Source organism: Suncus etruscus, chromosome 17 (genome assembly GCF_024139225.1).
Source record: "Suncus etruscus isolate mSunEtr1 chromosome 17, mSunEtr1.pri.cur, whole genome shotgun sequence".
Taxonomy (NCBI): Eukaryota; Metazoa; Chordata; class Mammalia; order Eulipotyphla; family Soricidae; genus Suncus; species Suncus etruscus.
In genome coordinates this window covers 9032529-9054355 of record NC_064864.1, presented here as the reverse complement: position 1 = coordinate 9054355, position 21827 = coordinate 9032529, and the positions used below count along the sequence as shown (strand labels likewise).

At 38.3% G+C, this 21827-nt stretch overlaps 1 protein-coding gene across 10 annotated transcripts in view; it reads right to left on the bottom strand.

The window, feature by feature from the left end:
• The window catches only part of ANK3 (ankyrin 3), a 551722-nt gene that overhangs the window by 186398 nt on the left and 343497 nt on the right, over positions 1 to 21827 (bottom strand). For all 10 annotated transcript variants that reach the window (XM_049790516.1, XM_049790512.1, XM_049790515.1 and 7 more), the window contains one exon: positions 5717 to 5815. In XM_049790516.1, the coding sequence (XP_049646473.1) occupies positions 5717 to 5815 (99 nt within the window). The remainder of the gene's footprint in view (positions 1 to 5716; positions 5816 to 21827) is intronic.

The following is a 21827-nucleotide window of genomic DNA, read 5'->3' as shown; positions in this document are numbered from 1 at the left end:
CTCTCTCTGTCACACACACACACACACACACACACACCCACACCAGGTTTAATCCTTGGCACTACCGATAGTGCCAGAGCTCTGTTAGGAGTGATTCCCAAGTTCAGAGTAAGGAATAAGGTCTGAACACTGCTACATGTGGCCACAAATCAAAACCAACAAAAAAAAAAAAACCCCTAGATTTAAATAAAAAATTGAAAAAAAAACCAGTTTGGATAGAATTCAAGAGAGGTAAATTATAGTCACCAGAGATGAATTAAAGGAGACCAATTATAGCCTATAGCAAAGCTATTCTATCTGTATTTGCCCTCTAAAATTGTGATTGCATTCTCACTGTTGTGTTATCAAAACTGTAGTTTAAGTCTAACAGGAAATAAAAAAGCATATTTTTGAAGATCTTCTATTGTCACTGAAAACTTATAATTGTGTTCATATTGAACTTTGACAAATTCTTGAGATCAGATTCCAGTTATAGCAGAGATCCTCTGTTACAGAGGATTAATGCATGTATTCAAGGTCATGTAAATAAATGGTTGGAATTTGAATTAGTACTTCAGACTAAGTTTCCATCAGAAATATGGAGACTCCTTTCATGATGACAAGCTTGCCTCTTTTAAGCCCAAAACTTCAGGAGGTCAGAAAGAGTACAGCAGGCAGAGCACTTGCCAAACATGACGCCAATGGAGTTCAATCCCGGGTATCCCATCTGGTCCTTCAAACAACACCAGTCATAATCCCCAAATGCAAAGCCAGGAGTAACTCCTGAGCATTTCAGGGTATGATGGCCTAAAGACCCCTCTTCCACAAAAAATGACCAAAACATCTTTATCATTTATAAGAGAAAAAAATATCACTTTCTAATTCTCTGTAGTATTATGCACTCTACATAAATAAAATGAAACTAAAGTAAAACAAAATTCTTCTAGTGTCTTTTCTGTCTAAAAATAATAATAACCTTTTTCTACTTGAGCCTTGAGTATAGACTTTATGCTGTTTGTTGTGGATTTTTCTATTGTCTTCTTCATGAGTGCAGTTCTCGTTTTTTAAAAATCTTCTTGTAGGTTAATGGAGTGTTATTTACAGATCTTATATCAATGTATCTATATGTCTATAAAAATTTGTTTTGAGGCTCCACTGGGGGGGTGCTTGAGATCACTCTCAGCAGTGCCTGGGGTCCCAAGGATCAAACCCATGCTTTCTGCATGACAAGTATGTATTTTGAGCTATTTTCCAGTTCCTTTACTTGGTTTTTGTCATTGTGAGAATGTCAAAAGAGTGTTATAAGATGGGATAGCCTAAGACACACAAAGGCTATAAAAATCACCATGTTATGTGGTTCATTGTCAACAGATGTATTACCAGAAATGCCAAAACTATTCCTTATCAGTTTCCTGGTTATTTGAAAAATAAAGCTATTTTTTGCTGTAAAAAAGGAGGGATGGGACAAAGAAAGTGGGCATTGAGATAATTGTGGAGGAAAATGACCTTCTGGTGGAGGGTGTGGTATTGAAACATTTTATGCACGAATTCTATCATTAACAGCATTGTAAATCCTGGTGCCACAAATAAAAATTTTAACTAAAGAATATCAAAATTAAAAAAATTCAAGTCTATAGTTTTTGGTGTTAATCCAAATGTTCTTCTCAACTAGTATATCTCAGAAGAAATACAATGTTAGAATTTTTTTTGCCAGCGATTTTTATAGCTCTATTGAATACATATGCATAAATATGCTGCATAATTATAGGCAATATTCAATTTTAATAGAATTGAAGACATTTTTCAATTTAAAATTGTATGCATGCTCAGTTTTCAGGTATGCAATGTTCCAACATCAACTTCACGTCTCTTCAGTTAACACCCATTTTGGTCTAGAGGTCCTCAAACTTTTTAAACAGGGGGCCAATTCACTGTCCCTCAGACCATTGGAGGGTCTGATTATAGTAAAAATAAAACTTATGAATGAATTCTTATGCACACTGCATATATCTTATTTTGCAAGGAAGAAACAAAACAGATACAAATACAATATGTGGCCCGTGGGCCATAGTTTGAGGACCACTGGGACTCACTCTAGAGCCAAAGAAGGAGGAACCTTAGCACAGAGCTGATTCCAATTTTTTTGTTTTGTTTTCATTTTTTTTGAGGCCACACCCAGCAGCACTCAGGTATTACTCCTAGATCTGTGCTTACAAATTGTTCCTGGCTCGAGGAACATTATGGGATGTGGGGGGTCGAACCTGTGTCCATCCTGGATCACCCGCATGCAAGGCAAACTCCTTACCACTATGCTACCACTCCAGCCCCTCAGAGCTGATTCTTGTCTCTAAAGAGAAACGATTGTTGTATACCAGGCCAGTTTGTTGGTATATCTGGTTAGTATCTCATAAGAGTTAGATGGGTAGATAGATAACAGTGTCTAATTTTTTCAAGTACTACAGCATTGGGTTGCCCAAACTTGAACTCCTGAAAAATTTTGTTTTCTGCTTTTTTGGCTGTTCCCAGGGCTTTCTGACATTTTAGCTGATTCCCTCCCTTTCCCCTGACATCTAGTCACTATTTAAGCACTTGGCCACAGAGAAGAGAAGCTTTGATAAGTAAAATACAAAATGGTTTACATATTTGGAGTATGTACTACATGTTCTTCCATGTAGTCTGCCAGGAATTCAGTCGATGCCCAGTTACTACATTTGCACTCACCCCAGAACAAGAACACAGTCTGGAAGAAGTGTGGAAGAGCCTGGAAGAACAGGCTATTCTGTTCCCAGCTTCTCCACATCTCTGTCACACCCATACATCCATTCATGCATCAGAGAAAAGAAAAACCTGGCTTCGATGAAAACTGAATGGATGGCATAAAAGAGGCTGCATATTTCTAAAACTAAGACAACCTCTTTGTAAGAGGCAAAGAATGTAGAAACAGCTGTGAACTGAATTTGCCTTTGTATGTGATTCTGATATCACTGACACTCATTTCTGGTAATTTTGTGTTTTTATCATGATTCTCACCTGTGACACAAGTTAACCCCTTACCCAAGATAAGACCTGCGTTTCTTATGTAGCCCTTTAAAATTCCTTAAACCAAATACAACAAGTGTTTTGACAAATGTCGCCAAAATGGTTTTCAAGTCACTGTGCTGTTCTGGTGATTGGTAACTATTAAGAGAGGGGTACAACCATAACTTCTTTATTGGGGGGAGGGCCACACTTGATGACGCTCAGGGGTTACTCCTGGCTCTGCACTCAGAAATCGCTCCTGGCTTGGGGGACCATATGGGATGCCTGGGGATCTAACTGTGGTCTATCCTAGGTTATCCACGTGCAAGGCAAATGCCCTACCACTGTGCCACCACTCCAGCCCCATACCGAAACTTCTAATCCACCTCCCCACTAGATATCCAGCTGGGCATACAAGTATGTCTTCAAGTTTCTCTTTCCTGCTAGATTTCAGTAGCTCTTACTCTCATCACATAATTTTTCCTTATTTTTAAATGGTTCTATTATTCCACATGGCAATCAGGCATCAGCAATAATTCTCCATCCTTTGTTCCTTACAACTTTTCTAAAGTGCCTGTTCTTGGCTAAGGGCCTCTATCTAGTATTTGCAGCAATAGTTGAACTTTCTTTACCTATTGACAACTGTTTCTTATTGAACAATACAGAGGCAGTTGGAAGAAGCTATTTAATTTCTTCCTTCCAGAGCTCACAGGTCCAGTCAAACCATCCTTTGGGGTTCCCACCTCCTCTTCAACTTTTTTTCCATCCTTTCATTTTTTTTTTTTGGTTTTTCGGGCCACACCCATTTGATGCTCAGGGGTTACTCCTGGCTAAGCGCTCAGAAATTGCCCCTGGCTTGGGGGGACCATATGGGACGCCGGGGGGGATCGAACCGTGGTCGCGATCTTTCCTTGGCTAGCACTTGCAAGGCAGACACCTTACCTCTAGCGCCACCTTGCTGGCCCCATCCTTTCATTTTTATCATCTGCATTGCTGGAAATTGGACTCTGGCTCAAAGTAAACACTTTGTCACCAAGCCACATTTATGACGCCACACTTGTTATTCTTTAGACATAAATATGATTTTTAGGTTCCCCAGTCATCAGGAAAAAGAAGTGATGGTCTTTCGAAAAATATCCAGTTGGACTGCTTTAAGGTCAGACTGCATAATAAATTGTCCATTAGGTTCATGAGGGTAGGGAAGATTTCTTGTGTTATTCAACACTGAGCTAAAAATTAAGCAGCAAACCATCAAGTTATAAGATTCAAAATAAGATTACCCCAGTCCAATTTTCGAAACACGAAGATAAGGATTCTTGGAAAGAGATGCACTGAGTTGTGGAAGCAATAATTACCAGACAAGAAAAATTACCCCAAGCCTTTAGTCAGGTGATGCTAATGGTGAAACTTTTATTAGCCTCACACCTCATAACAAACCTAAGAGATAATGAAAAAGAAAATCACTTCATTACAAGTTGAAAGTTAATTGGATCTCGGAATTATACCAACGATGGACTTTATTTTTGACCTATTTTCTGCCATCAGAGTTTACAAACACTGGTTTGATCACTGCAACAACACTTCAAGGATGCCCTTGATTTTATTTTCAGATGGAAGAAAGAAACTACATGCAGGAGGTAGATTCAAGAGAGTCTATTGAACTCAACCAGCAGGGTCTGGAATAAAATTTGATTCTAAATTCTTTTCCTTAATCTAAATAATGCACCATGGCAAGTAAGTCATATGTCAAACAACTATCTAGACAGGTTTGTGGGTTAAAAATTTTATTGTGGATAAACTACATGAATTTTAATCATAACTACTTAAAGTATATATTTTAGTAGTGCCAATTATACTTCTATTGTTGTATAATACTGTCTCTATAGAATTTTATAATCTTGCAAAATTAAAATTCTATACCTAGTAAACAACAAATACTTCTGAAAGTTGAACTGTTGTCTCATGTGGTAATTTTATTTATTTATTCATTATTTAATAATTTTTTTTGGTTTTTGGGCCACACCCGTTTGATGCTCAGGGGTTACTCCTGGCTATGTGCTTAGAAATCACTCCTGGCTTGGGGGGACCATATGGGATGCCAGGGGATCGAACCGTGGTCCATCCTACCTCTAGCGCCACCTTCCCGGCCCCTATTTATTTATTTTTTGATGGATCTACATACTGATTTTTACAGAAGCTGCATTATTATACATTCTCAACAGCAATGCAGAAAGGTAGACATTTTTATTTTAAAATAGAATAACTGTAAGCATTAGTAGCATCTCGATCAAATATTTTTTGCAGTATCAAGCAGTAACTAATTAAAAAATTAACTAACAATCTAGATCTTCATTCCTACTTTTAGCATAACATAAACATGTTTATATAAATAAACATAGATTATACTACTTTAGGAAAATAATGAATTATTTTTTCTCAAGAGATAACAAGAAATGAAAAACAAAACATATGAACACAAAATAAGATCAGTTTTAATTTAAACAAGGACCAAGATAACAAGTAAAGCATCACATTGTCTTCAAAATAAGTATAAGCATTTATATATGCTTATATATATATATACGAAACATATGAACACAAAATAAGATCAGTTTTAATTTAAACAAGGACCAAGATAACAAGTAAAGCATCACATTGTCTTCAAAATAAGTATAAGCATTTATATATGCATATATATATATGTAATTTGCTTTCTTACCCTGGTTTTGGCATCAATTTTAGCTCCTCGATCAAGCAATAGTTTTACCATATTGGCATTTCCTCTTTTTGAGGCGACGTGTAAAGGTGTAATGTCATTCTGTGAAAGAACAGGGAAAAAAATTAGCATCACAGGTTTGACTAAACCATTGCTTCTTAGACATCTTCAAACATTTCCTCATACTTGTTTCTGAGTGTATGGTTTCTTTTTTTCCTTCTTTCCCTCTCCCTGTCTCCTGTTTCCCCAGCTCAGTACTTGAATGTTTCCCCAACTTTTCTCTCTGACTATAATTTTATTCAGAAGGAGTCCAGGGCTAGAGAGATAGCTCAAGGACTAAGACATTTGTCTTGCATACAGGTGACCCTGGCTGGATTACCCAACACTGCATATGTGTCCTCAAGCATACCAGGATAATCCTTCAACACCAATATACCTGAACTCCAGCCCCCAACTGAGTTCCTCCAAAAAAAAAAACTCAAAAAGGAATAAATACCAAAGGTCATTTTCTATATGAGAAATGTCTTTTGCTTGCAGTAATTTTATAAGTGAAATCCTGATATTTTTGTTCCCTATTTCTGATCTCTGCATCAACATATTTTGCTTCAATATTGGCTAGTGACTTATTGACAAAGAAATGATTCAATCAGCCTAGACTGAGTTAAAGGAATATATTACTCAGTGCCTTCCCTGGGTTTGGGTACAAGAGGTCAAGAAAAGACAGTAACACAATGAGAAATCTTTTATTATTGCACAGTCACAGACTTCCTCTGCACACTGGGATAAAATGTGATTACTGGCATTTGCTAGCAATCATATAGAAAACTATAATAATAATAAAAATAATTGGGAATTGAGAAACAACTGAGAAATTGCCATTTTGTTATCATCTGAAATTCCAATCATAGTCTCACTGGTGTAATAATTTGTCTCTTTAAACATCTTACAGGTGTTATGGCTTACATTGAAGTATTTTCAAGACTGTAAAACAACTATAATTATAGGGTAAATAACTTCCTTTTTGTGTTCTTATTCCTGAGTAATAGTAATACAGGCTTATGGTTTGTTGTTGACAAAAGTCAATTATAAAATAAATGAGCTGGACTACACACACACACACACACACACACACACACACACACACACACACACACACATATTGGTGGTGGGTATAACATCATAGTTGCAAGGTACTGACAATATTTCTGTCAGGCACCTTATTTTTACCTGTCAGGCACCATACTTTGCAAACTCATTTAATACTTAAAATTCTCACAATGCCAGAAAACAACATGTATTACATTGTCCATTTTATGGATTTGGATATTTCCCACAAAACCAGAACTCGTTTCAAATCAGTCTCAAACTCATGCCTTTTTATAAAATACCTATGACAAAACATTTCAGATGTCAAGTTTGGGATTACATAATGAAAAAGCATTATGAGTTTTATATACTCCTCACCCTTGAAAATTTGATAATTATCTATTTCTGTTAATATTATTTCTCAATACTTGACATTTTTTTCTTACAGAATTAATTTAAGAAGACAAAATCCTCAGCATCATTTTTTTCACCCAATTAGTGGCCCACAGAAGATCTTTTGAAACAGATAACCATATTATTATTATTGTGAAAATGATTACAATTAAAGAGTAAAAAGAAGTCCTTCATTACAAGATTGCTAAAGCTCAATTTCTTCCACTACCCCAATTGTTTCAGTTTGGTTGTTTGGGGTTTTTTTTTGTTTGTTTGTTTTTTGGGTCACACCTGGTGACACTCAGGGGTTACTCCTAGCTATGCCCTCAGAAATCACTTCAGGTTGGGGGGACCATAAGGGATGCTGGGGATCGAACCCAGGTCTGTTCTGTATCAGCCACGAGCAAGGCAAACGCCCCACCACTGTGCTATCACTCTGGCCCTCAGTTGGGTTGTTTTGTAATGTATCTTCGCTGTTAACTTTGCTGGGTATTTGTGAATCCAAGAACAGGCCCCAGAATGAGAAATTACTTCCCATTCCCTTGTCCCCTTTCGGGGGAAGACCTTGGTAATATTTATCCACAGCAAATAATAATCCACACAGACAAGAAGGATAGGGTGTAAAAGATTGGGCAACGAGAGCCAGAGAATCCTCTTGCAGCCGGCAGCTTTCGCAGAAGGCCCCTCTCCCCTGTCCATCAAGCTATTCATTCCCAACTCCACAGCGCCCCACCTGGAAGGGCTAGGTGGGGCAATAGTCACAGAACAATCCTAAGGAAACACTTTTATGTACAACAATTCCAAGGATAATCTTATGGAAACTTTTTCATATACTACATGTTTAAACAAAAAGATCTACATGCTACATAAGGTGAGAATGTCCATTAAAAGTCCACATAATTTTGTAAAATTTTCTACATCCTGGATTTGGCTAACTGTATTCTTACAGAACATAGTTTTGTTTTGTTTTGTTTTGTTTTTAAAGATGGAGCACTTCACGAATTTGCATGTCATAGTTTAACATGGTCTTTTGACCTGTGGTTTTTTTTTTATAACTTCTCTAGTTAATTGCTTTGGTTACTAAATATTGTCCTCTCTGAAAATTTTTTTTTACCCCACCCCCTGATGAACCCTTTTGACCTCACTATTTGGTGCTAAATCAGCAATTCATTCATTAAATGAAGAAGAAGCAAGTGATCTGAGTAAAATAAATTTGTTTTAGGAATGGTGGTGGCAAGTAGCTCTAATATTTCTAGACTAGGGATAGGCAAACCTTTCCTAGAGACCAAATAACAACTTTTTGTATTGTTTTGGATTTTGGGCCATACCCAGTGGTGCTCAGGGTTACTCCTGACTCTGAACTCAGGAATTACTGCTAGCTGGCTTGGGAGACAACATGGGAAAGCGGAGCTGAACCTGGGTTGGCTGAATGCAAGGCAAATGCCCTACCCACTGTACTATCCCTACAGCCCATGATAACACATATTTTTGTCTTTGAGAGCTATAAATCTCTATTCCAGTCATTTACTTTTCTAAGAGTCATAGGTAAAGAAAGGGGAGTAGATGTGTTTCAAAAAACTATAAAAACAGATGAGGAAGATCTGTTTTGGGAGCAATCCTATGCAGACCCTGTAGACACACCTGCTTATGGAAGTAAAATGACAATGAAGAGTACACACTTTGGTCCTCACGAGATAATGGACCATTATTAGTATGAGAGAAAAGTAGAAGGAAAAACTACTTCCTGCTGACTTTGTAATGTTTTTGCTTGTTTCTGTCATCTGAGCACAGAGTGTGTCAAATGGATGAATTCTAGGATGGAGAGCTCTCTGCCCAGAGTGGGATATGACACAAAGACCTTATCACTTCCCAGTGTGAGTCAAGGCTTGCATGCCATTTCCCTTTAAAAATGTACCCTTGCCTTCTTGAGGAAGACTTAATTAACCTTTATCACAAGTAGGCTAATTTTAGTGAGAGGAAGAACTCTTTCTAATTTTGCTCTCTTCCATATTCATGTATTCTCTCATACGGTGATATGTAGATGTCAAAAAGGTGCTTGAATTTTTAACTCCTGCTGATTTTTACACCTTTCTGACCCCTCCTGGAGAAATACTTTATATTTCTGTACCACTTAAAAAGTGTTACAGGGGGCTTATATTTCTATAAATTTCAATTTATTTTTACAACAATCTACCAAAGAGAGACATCCTTAACCCCTTTGACATAATTCAACAGAGGACTAGAGCTGGTCAGTAATAAAAGTGCATTATGCTGTCCTATGCATTAGGCTCAATGTTACATTCCACTGTAATTTAAGTAAGTAATCGGGTCATGGAATCCCAATATTCTCACAAAGTCTATGCTTTCTGAGAGAAAGGAATCATTTAACAGAATTCTCATTTGTGCCCAGTTAATATAAACTTGTATATGTGTGTGTGTGTGGGTGAGATTTGGTAATTCGAAGAGCTTCGAATCTATAAGCACAATGACAAGGTTGAGGCTGATGGTAACAGTAGAAAGGGCAAGAATGCATTAGTCGGGCCCGGAGAGATAGCACAGCGGCATTTGCCTTGCAAGCAGCCGATCCAGGACCAAAGGTGGTTGGTTCGAATCCCGGTGTCCCATATGGTCCCCCGTGCCTGCCAGGAGCTATTTCTGAGCAGACAGCCAGGAGTAACCCCTGAGCACCGCTGGGTGTGGCTCAAAAACCAAAAAAAAAAAAAAAGAATGCATTAGTCAACCACTGAGGTCAGAGAGAGGCCCTCCATACTGAGGAGTACAGAGAAAGCCAAGATAGAATGCTGGCCCTAGGTCGCATTTTTGGCACCCTAGCTTTAAGCATAGATAAGGGCAGACCTTCTCTAGAGAAATTTGAAGACTATAGCACCCTCAAAAATGTAAATTCTGCTCAACTTTTGACTAAACTGATTCCATCTTCTCAGTCTGATGAAAGAGCTATGTCCACTTCAAAACAGAAGTATTATTTACCTCAGTTTCCCCTGTTACATTGCATTCTATCTGGTGAAAAGAGTGAATTGTGTGCATCAAAAAATCAGGGAATGTCTGCTAAGAGGGAAAATTCCCAAGACAGAGCCAAAGACAAATGTTTGATTCAGATGGTCTCTATAGCCAAAATAAATTCCTCTGACTGGCTCACTGGTAGACATCACACAACAGAATGGGAAAAAAAAAACAAACAACCACAACATAAAGACATACTGACATAAATGACCCAAATAAAAAGTAAAGGAGTGTAAAGTAAAAATAGAACAAGTAAAAGCTGAGGGGCAATGAAAAGTAGTTGAGTGAAGTTGCTTCAGTGGAGATAATCATTAAGAATGATTTCAAATTGATAAATACATCAAGTCACAAATAGAAGAAGCTGGCAGATTGGTTATCCGGCTAGTTAAAGAACCAACAAAACAGGGCCTAAGAGATAGCATGGAGGTAAGTCATTTGCCTTGCATGCAGAAGGTCAGTGGTTCGAATCCCGGCATCCCATATGGTCCCCTGAGCCTGCAGGAGCGTAACCCCTGAGCTCTGCTGGGTGTGCCCCAAAAACCAAAACCAAAAACAAACAAACAAAAAAAAGAACCAATACACACATCCCACAAGTACACACCTTGAATTGCTAATAAAACAAGAAAAATATTATGAGGTAGTTGGAGGAAAAAAACATGTTTCATATTTCAGTTGTTAGATTCAAAGTTAATGTGTTGATAAAACTGAAATTTGAAAGAATCTATTAAATCTGGAGAAATCTTGAAAGCAAATTCATATTCCTATTTCTCCCAATTAACATAAAAAATTAAGTGTGGCTAATGTCAAAGATTTCTATGTTCTTTCTAAGAAGAAGAAACCAAATTTGTTTTGTTTTGTTTGGGGGCCACACTCAGCAGTGTTCAGGGGTTACTCCTGGCTTTGTGCTCAGAAGTTTCTCCTGGCAGGCTTGGGGACCATATGGAATGCCAGGTATTGAACACTGCCAGTATCCTACCTCATGCCCTCCTTTTCCCTAGAAAATAGCCTAACAGTTGCTAGAATATAGCATGAATAGCTTGAAGCATCATGACATTGAGTACCAAGGCAAGAGTAAACTTTGCATGGATTTACCCTATCTTCCACACTCAGCAATACTAAGAATGGTTCTTCTAAGAAAGAGAAATCAGTATATTCTTTTCAGTCCAATAGAATTTTAAAATTTCCCACCAACTATTCAATGTGAATACAATACAATGATGTCTTCCTTTCTCCAGCATTTTTCTCTTCAACCCTTTATTTGAAAGGATGGTGTCTAGTGTGGTGCCGGAATCAAGCCCCTAGCATGTACAGTAGTCCTTTGAGCTCTCTCTCTAGCCCAGCATTTGTATTCTTATATTGGTGCAATGTGGATTTCTTCCCACAAGTCACATAATAAAATATACATGATTGGGCCAAGTGTAGGTGAGACCTGGTCCCAGTTGGAAATAAGCACAGTGACATCCATACATAACACAAGCACTTGAAATTCTGTCCTGACTTTTTTTTTTTATTAGATTTTCTATCTATAACCTATTCTTAAAGGTAGAAACTTTTGAAAAAAAAAATCTCAAGGTTTTACCTTCTGCTTTTAGGGGAAAAAAGAAACAAATCACTCAACACTAGACCTTAGTATACAAATTAAGTTTACTCCTCCACAATTCCTCCAAAAGCACTGAACTTTACAGAAATGCTCATTGCATTGTCATAATAAGGTTACATCATTATAATGATTACTATATAGAAAAAGATTAACTACAAAAATAAAATGTAAACTTTACCAAGCTCCATCAACTATAAAACTAATTTTGAAATACAAATAATGTTTTTTTTTGTTTTTTAGGTCACACCCGGCAGTACTTAGGGGTTACTTCTGGCTCTATGCTCAGAAATCGCTCCTGGCAGGCTCAGGGGACCATATGGGATGCTGGAATTCAAATTCCGGCCCTTCTGCATGTAAGGCAAACACCCTACCTCCATGCTGTCATTCTGGTCCCAAAATGCAAATAATTTTTTAATGATTTTGGGAAGTAGGGAATTCTCTCTTAGTTCTAAATTTATTTTAATCTGTATCTTAAAAGATAACCTATTTCTTTTAATATATATATATATATATATATATATATATATATATATATATATATATATATATATATATATATATTTGGTTTTTGATTCATACCCGGCAGCACTTAGGAGTTACTCCTAAGGCAAACGCCTTGCCTCCATGCTATCTCTTCGGCCCCAATATATCTTATATTTTAACCTATATCTTCATTTTACTGATAAATGTCATTGGGATTATGCCTTCATATATATATATGTTTGTTTTTAAGCTAAACTTGATAATACACGGGGGTTATTCCTGGCTCTGTACTCAAAACTACTACACCTGTTGTATCTCTAGTTCCTCAATTTATATTTTTAACTGTACATCCAGTTTTAATGCATGCAGTGCAAAATACCAAGAGGCCAGAATCAGAGTGATTGCACAAATAAGTAGGGTATTTGTCTTGCACACACTGATCCAGGTTCTATCCCTAGCATCCCATGTGGTCTTCTGAGCCCATCAGGAATAATTCCTGAGCACAGAGCCAGAAGTAACTCCTGAGCTCTTCTGGGTATGGTCAGAAAACACCCCCTCCAACTAAACTCCCAGAACAATCAAGTGAATATCTGGAAGGGGGCTAGAGAGATAGCAGAGCAGTTCTGATGCTTGCCTTGCATGTGATCCAAGTTCAATGGTCCACATATGGTTCCCTGTGAAGCATCAGGAGTGATTCCTGAGAGCAGAGCCAAGAGTAATCTCTGAGCATAGTGAGGTGTGACCCCAAGTCCAAAATAAGGGGAGAGTGCATGAGGTACGATTCATGTCAAATGTAGGAAGGAAACTCACAAACAGTCAAGAAAACTATTTTCTGGTGTTGGGAGGTGCTGGACCTGGTGGTGCTCAGGGATTTCTCCATTCTTAAGGACCATATGGGACTCTGGGTATCAAACTTGGGATGGCCATGTGCAAGGCGAATACGCTATTCACTCTACTGTTACTCTATCCCCCTCATAAGTATTACTGTATCTCACTTAACTTACACTATACCCTTCAAAAGGGGTTCTATCTATCTATCTGTCTGTCTGTCTGCCCGTCCGTCCATCCATCCATCCATCCATCCATCCATCCATCCATCCATCCATCCATCCATCCATCTATCCATCCATCCATCCATCCATCCATCCATCCATCCATCCATCCATCCATCCATCCATCCATCCATCCATCTATCTATCTATCTATCTATCTATCTATCTATCTATCTATCTATCTATCTATCTATCTATCTATGTCTACCTACTTACTTACCTATCTAATCTACCTATCTGGACATCTATCTATCTTTTTTTTTGTTTTTTTGTTTGTTTGTTTGTTTTTTGGGTCACACCTGACAGCGCTCAGGGGTTACTCCTGGCTCTATGCTCAGAAATTGCTCCTGGTAGGCGTAGGGAACCATATGGGATGCTGGGATTCGAACCACTATCCTTCTGCATGCAAGGCAAATGCTTTACTTTCACGCTATTTCTCCGACCCCATCTATCTTTATTTAAAATAAAAACTTTATTTATTGATTGATTGGTTTTTGGGCCACACCCAGTTGGCACTCAGGAGTCACTCCTGGCTCTCTTTGCACTCAGAAATCACCCCTGGCAGGCTGAGGAACGATATGAGATGCCAGTAATTGAACTGAGTTCCTCCGGATCAGCCGCATACAAGGCAAATGCCCTATCGCTGTGCTATCTTTCTGGCTCATCATTTATCTATCTATCTTACAGATGAGGAAATAAACTAAAAAAATTAAAATAACTTGTCAAAGATCACAAGTTGACTCCAATGTGCATACTTTTCTTTTTTCTTTTTTTTTTTGCTTTTAGAATTCTTTTTTTTTAATTATTTAATTTTTATTTTCCACAGCATTATTTATGGTACATAGTGACAATGAATGAGGGGCACTCCTACCCCAGTGCTGTCCTCCCTCCACCCCCATTTCCAGCAGTGCATACTTTTCATTTGTTTGGATGATGCTGCCCTTTGTAGTGCCCAACAGTATAAAAATTATGTAAAGAGAATGTCTGGTCAGATAATATAACAGCCAAGCTCTCAGAGTTAATCTATTTAGAGTCAAATTTATGGTCCGCCTATACTAGCTTTAAGAACTTAAGGGATTAGGGGTTAGTGGGGTGCTGGGGATCAAACCCAGGTTTGCCAAATGCAAGGCAAACATCCTACCCACTTAACTATTGCTCAGACTTCCAAAAATTTATTACATGTAAAAATCAAGATAATAATATCTATGCTATAAAGTTATTATTACATAAATTAATTAGCAAAAATGGCGGCTTTTATTGATAAATTCAGTGGTTAGCTGATACTTTTAAAGAGCATTAGCCCATATAAATGTCTAAATACTAATTTAATGAAATGTATTTCATATCTCACAAGGATAAAACTTTGGCTAAAAAATATATGAAGACCTAAAGCATTTAAAAAACTCTTAGAAGATACTAAAGCAAACACAATTCTGAGAAAGGACACAAAAAGGATTCAGTAAAGTTTTGGAAATCAAACACAATTAAATTTGGAGAAACTTCAGAAGGTCTGTAGCCAGAACAGCTGCAGAGAGGAGGGGAAAGAGATAGGGTCATATGATTGATAAAAGTGAAAAGATGTGGGGCCGGGCGGTGGCGCTAAAAGTAAGGTGCCTGCCTTGCCTGCGCTAGCCTTGGACGGACCGCGGTTCGATCCCCCGGTGTCCCATATGGTCCCCCAAGCCAGGAGCAACTTCTGAGCACATAGCCAGGAGTAACCCCTGAGCGTTACCGGTGTGGCCCAACCCCCCCCCCCCAAAAAAAAAAAAAGTGAAAAGATGTCTGCATGTTCAATGAATCATTCAATACAAAATCCAAGAAATGGAAGCAACAAAAATGCTCTGTGACAGATGAGTGGATAAAGAAACTGGCTTCAACACAAGGCAATACTAAGTAGCTGTAAGGAAAGATGAAGTCAAATTCCTCTGTAACTTGGATGTAAGAAGAAGGCAATGGATTGAGCAAAATAAATTGAAAGAACAAAAACTGCTATCTCACTTCTCTGTGGTATCCAGAGAAACAAGGGGACATGTGATATTGAGTGATTGATTACAAGCTCTAGCCTTAAATTACAAGATTAATTACCCAGAGTGGGAGAATGAAAGAGAAACAGAGAGGGAAATTAGAAGTATCATGAGGACACAGGGGAAGGGTCTGATGCATTTTGGGGGTGATGAAGTACTGGAGTTGTACATTAAGATCATAAATGAGGGGCTGAGAGATAGCACAGTGGTAGAGCATTTGCCTTGCACACAGCCAATCCAGGACAAACAGTGATTCAAATCCTGGCATCCCATATGGTCCCCCTTGCCTGCCAGGAGCGACTTCTGAGCACAGAGCCAGGAGTAACCCCTGAGCGCTGCCGGATATGACCCAAAAAACAAAAAAAAAAAAACAAAAACAAAACAAACATAAATGGTAGTGCTATTGTGAATATTCAATTTTTCTACAAAAATGACAAATATTCAAAAATTAAACCATATATATATATCCCAAAAAAAGACAATTTCATGGACATGGAAGAATGGAAAAGACTTCCACCTGCTGGCAAGTGGTGGGACCGATGGCCTACTTCTTATTGGAGCTATTTCTGAGAAACCCAGGTGAGACCGTGGGCAGGCTCTTGTACAAAATTCTCACAGTGCAAAATTATTTCCTCAGCTCCCTAAAGTGCAATCAGGACCATTTCCCACCTCGCTTGTGAAAAATGGCAGACTTTCCATCCCTTCAAATGCAGAGAAGGCAGTTTATTTCTGATCACTTCCATTCACGCATCTCTCTTTTCTTTAAAAATGTGTGATAAATTTATGACAGGGTGAAAGAGTAGATAATGTAACACAGTCTTTTAGGTAATAAAAGACCAGGACTGCTTGGATATGGTCTCAACTCAATAAAAATCGCTAAACTAATTAAATGTCAAATCCGAGGGAATTTATAACAGAAGGTATTCTGTTAATTCTAACATGCAATAATAATCTTTACCTTGAAGTTACTACCATAGTTAAGAAATGCTAACCAAGGGGCCCGGAGAGATAGCACAGTGGCGTTTGCCTTGTAAGCAGCCGATCCAGGACCAAAGGTGGTTGGTTCGAATCCCGGTGTCCCATATGGTCCCCCGTGCCTGCCAGGAGGTATTTCTGAGCAGACAGCCAGGAGGAACCCCTGAGCATCGCCAGGTGTGGCCCAAAAACCAAAAAAAAAAAAAAAAAAAAAAAAAGAAATGCTAACCAAAATGGCAAGAGAAGATGATGAAGATTTCAATGGGTCAAAGATCTACTTTTAAAATACATACATTTTAATATTTTTCAATATATTTTGTGATAGTATTACAGGTAGAGTGCTTTCCTTTTCTGCAGCTGCCCTAATTTCAATTCCTAGCACCCCCAGATAGTCTCCCAAGTCCTACTGGGAGTGATCTCTGAGTATAGAGCTAGAAGTAAACTCTGAACAAGGCTGGTTGTGGCCTCAAAACAAACAACAAAACACACATCTAAAAATACACACATATTTTAATACTTATTTTACTTATTCTCTTCTCATATATGTGCATTATCTCTAGGAAAAATAAAAGCAGAAAAGTTAGTATATATGTTTAAACACAGAAAAGACATTTAAAAAGTGTCATTTGTGGAGCTGGTAAGGTAGTAAGCACAATGGTAAGATGCTTGCCTTGCTTGTAGTGGACTCATTTTTTGATGTCTGATCCTTTAGGGAGTGCTCCCTGAGAGGAGAGCCATGATCACTTTGATCAACAATCTATTTATATCCAGCAAAAAACCATGGATATAATCATAGCTCCATGAACTATTTTTTTTTTTTTTTGGTTTTTGGGCCACACCCAGTAACGCTCAGGGGTTACTCCTGGCTATGTGCTCAGAAGTTGCTCCTGGCTTGGGGGACCATATGGGACACCGGGGGATCGAACCGCGGTCCGTCCAAGGCTAGCGCAGGCAAGGCAGGCACCTTACCTTTAGCGCCATTGCCGGCCCCTCCATGAACTATTTAAAAAAATAAAACACTACAAAGGCCAGAGCAATAGCACAGCAGTATGGCGTTTGCCTTGCACACAGCTGACCCAAGACAGAAGGTGGTTCAAATCCCAACATCTCATATTTAAATACATATATTACTAAACCATCATAATCTTCAATTAGGTTTCCAGTTCCCTAAAATATTTGAACCTTTCTTCATTTCTGTAAATTCAAACCCCTTTTCCTTTGTATTTCCAGATTTATACTCCTATGTTAAAGTGTATTATATAGATATACATGTTGATGGATATATCTAATCCTAATCCCCTGAGTTTAATTTGCCCTTCTGATCGTCATTTTCCTAGGCAGATTTCCAGTTCCATTTAGCCAGTTTATTTTAAAGGGTTTCAAAAACAGACGTTAAGATGGAATCAAAGAGTGAGTACAGTCAACAGGGCACTTGCCTTGCCCCCCAGCTGACCTAAGTTTGATTTCCAAAACCACATGTGGTCCCCTAAATCTACCCAGAGTCAATTCTGAGCAACAAAGTCTGGAGCCTTTAAGTCTGCAAGAGAGAAACTTCTCACTGAGCCATACCTCAAACTAGAACTGTGTGTGTGTGTGTGTTGTGTGTGTGTGTGTTGTGTGTGTGTGTGTGTAAATGTTTATTGCTTCCGAATGGAAGTCTATTTGATAGTCCATTTCTGTAACAAATCTGTTGAGATAAATCACACACACTGCCATTTGTGTCAATACTTTATTTCTCTTTTATGGGAATGTCTAACTTTTTAAATATCTTAAGGAATGCATAAAACATATGCAAACTAAAGATGCCTCAGTGATAGGACTGGAGAGTTCAAGGACATACATACCCAGGATGTATGTATTTTAAGCTGAGACAAGAAAGAAAACATTCCAACCCTCATACACTGACATAAAAAAAAAAGTCAACATCAGAAGATCTTTTAGTAAATCAAGTATAAAACAAACTCAGAAAATTGGTTATTACTATTAAATCATAAACTACAGCAACGATTGAGACAATAACGCCTATTATAAAAAGTTCAATTTCCCTTTCCTCCTGAGGCTTTGCATTACAAATGATCTTTTATCAACATCTTTTCCTCTCCAACTTTTTACTAACCACCCTACCTCAGTTTATCTCTGTGCCTGAGGATAAGATTAAGTTCACAAGGGCCTTGTTGACTCCAAAGATCCTATTAATGGCACAGACATGTCTTCCATCTCACTCTTTCTAAAAAGACTAGTTTTGGTCCTACTTACTGTATTTTTTGTTCTATAAGACGCACCTGACCACAAGACACACATCGTATATAGATGCTTTCCTCCCCTGCACTCAGGCTTCAGTTCTAGGCAGCATTTGCTCCATAAGATGCACTTGGGTGGGTGGAGGTGCATCTTATGGTACGAAAAATATGATATTTTGCTGCCCAATAGTTCAGGGCCTCCAAAGAAGCAGTAGCAAATGTTTGGGTATTTAATGTCTGCTGTGAGATCAAGCTCTGAGTATCTGCATCTATTTTGCTGTCAAAACTTCAAGTGATTTATTTAAATTTTTGTTTGGATAGGAGACTATTTATCCTCAATACCATCATAGACATTCACGTGAATCAATAAAAAGTAGCTCATCAATCCTTTACTCAAGGAACCCTCTCTGGTTCCTGTAGGCAATTTAGCAGCAGCAAGACAGAGTGTCATGTGCGTAAATGTTCCACGCCTCTTACTCCCTTCACCTGTCTTCAATCATTCACACAATTACAACTGTTATGGGGTGGGGGCAGAGAAACTGGGACTGAAGTTATCTTGAATCACAATTACAACATCCTCTTCTGAGATTTGGAAATATAGAGGGACAGGCCTGGATAGGCCTGGAACTCTTCTGTGGTGTAGAGATAAGGCAACCTTATATCTAAGCCAGTAAACACAACATTATTGAAAGAGTGGGATCCACACCGCAATCATTATTTGTCAAGGAATCTGTTGGAGGTTGGGGCAGAAGGAAATCTGGTGTTATTGATGGAAGGATCACAGGGTAGGAGAGATGGGAAATGAAGATGGGAACATTGTAAGCCTAGAATCACTTTGTGAATCACAGTATTTAAATGAAATTTAAAGATTCAAACCAATCTTTTACCTTTGCTTCTTTAGATGTTGCAACTCACTGGATTTTTTTTTTTTGAGGTATCTAGTATGGTGATTTTCAATATTTTTTGTTAACATTAACAATAATTATAGTATGCTATGCAATGGAAAACATTTTTAGTTTTAGTTCAGTACTGTTAAAATATCCATTCACATTGTTATATAACTAACCTCCAGCATCTTGAAATTTCATCTTCAAAATTTCATCTTGAAATTCTATGCTCATTTTTTTTTTGTTTTTGGGCCACACCTGGTAACGCTCAGGGGTTACTCCTGCTATGCACTCAAAGATTGCTCCTGGCTTGAGGGACCATATGGGATGCCAGGGGATTGTATAGTGGTCCATCTTATATCAGGTACATGTAAGGCAAATACCCTATTGTTGTGTTACTGCTCCAGCCCCTGATCATTATTAATTATTCATTTCTTGTTGGCTATTGTGAATAATGCAACTATAAACACAAATGCACTAACCCTGCTTTCAATATATTTAGAAGAGGGATAGTTGGATCACATGGTAATTTTCTGCTTAACCCTTGGAGAATTCTCCAGATTTTTTCCTGTGATTCCCTTCCCGTTTTACAACTCCACAAACAAAACTGCTTACCCCTTCTCCACATTCCTGCCAATACTTAGCATATTTTATATAGCGATAGTCAGGAGTTTCTAGGTATATTTTAAAAATAATTTTTGGGCCATAGCCAGTGGTGCTCAGGACTTACTCTTGTCCCTGAATTCAGGGATCAGTCTTGGGGGGCTTCAGGAACCATCTGTGTATCAGAGATCAAACCTGGTCACCAGCTTGCAAGGCAAGCACCCTATGCACTATACTTCTCTCTCCAGTCTTAGATTTTTTTAAAACATTTTAATATACTGTTATGATTCAAGTTGACATCCATGTTGGTGCTGAGAATCAAAGACCACCTTGGATATTACAAGGTGCAAAAGGGAATTTATTCGGTTAACCGAGGTCTGAGCCTCTTCCAAGTAGGAAATCTTGGCAAAGACCCTGAGTCAAATCTTCAAGCAGTTTATATAGAAATTACAAGCAGTAACAGTACAATCATTTCATTGTATAGATGTCTTAACTAGTCACTGATTTTTCTGGCTCAACTTTGGTTGTCTAGGGATTCTCTGATTTGAACCCTTACTGTCAAGGGATATTCTGATTCAGATTCTGGCTGTCAAGGGTTACTCTGATTCAAACTGGTTGTTAAGAGAGCCCTTTCAGATAGAACAGTTCAAGCTCACTCTACCCCTAGTTCCTTATTCCTGGAGGGCACCAACTTTACTTTTATTTCTGTGTTCTTTCTCTGTCTTCAGCTAGAAGTGGAAAGGTATACTTTACTAGGGTTTGGGCCCATCTTAGTCTACACTTCCTTATTATGGACTTAGTGTGTGTGTGTGGGGGGAATCTTAGTTCTTACAATACTTCAGGATCTCAATAATTCCATTTACATTGAACAATGTACCCAGACATGTCTTTTCATCCTGTAAATTTATTGAAAAGACAAAAACAAAACCTCTGATAATTGACTCATTTTAACCAAGCAACCCCCTTTATAACATGAAAGAAAACATAATTTAAATATACCCCAAATTCTTCGAATCTGACTGTGTAGGACCTGTAAGATATATGTTATCTCATTTAGCTCTCCAACAAGCCCTGAAACAGATGTCTTTAACTCAAATTTATGTGCAAGTAAAGGGAACTCAAAGGACTAGAGAGAACCTCCCAGAATTGGGATTTGCCCTTGTGTTTTTATTTCCAAAGCTATGGTGGGTCTTTATAGTACATTTTACAAGTGAAAATACCCATATAGTAAATATCTCAACATGGGAAGACTATTATTTAGATAAATATGATCATTTCTATTTTCAGGAAGCACAATCTTCACACTGAAAATGCTGCTGACTCACCAATTCCACCCAAAAGAAAATAGCCAACGTGAAATGTTCAATGTCTATAATAATGGCAGGTGAAGGGGCCGGAGAAGTGGCGCAAGGGTATTTGCCTTGCATGAGCTGATCTAGGACTGCCCACAGATCCCCCGGTGTCCTATATGGTCCCCCAAGCCAGGAGCAATTTCTGAGCACATAGCCAGGAGTAACCCCTGAATGTCACCGGGTGTGGCCCAAAAACTACTACTACTACTACTACTACTACTACTACTACTACTACTACTACTACTACTACTACTACTACTACTAATGGCTGGTGAAGTCTAGGCCCTGCCTGACTCCATGCTAGAGTGCTCACCATGCAGGCATGAAGCTGCAAGTTTAATTCCTGGGTACCACCTATATCTTTCTGTGCCACAGTGTTGAAATGCATTGTGATCCTT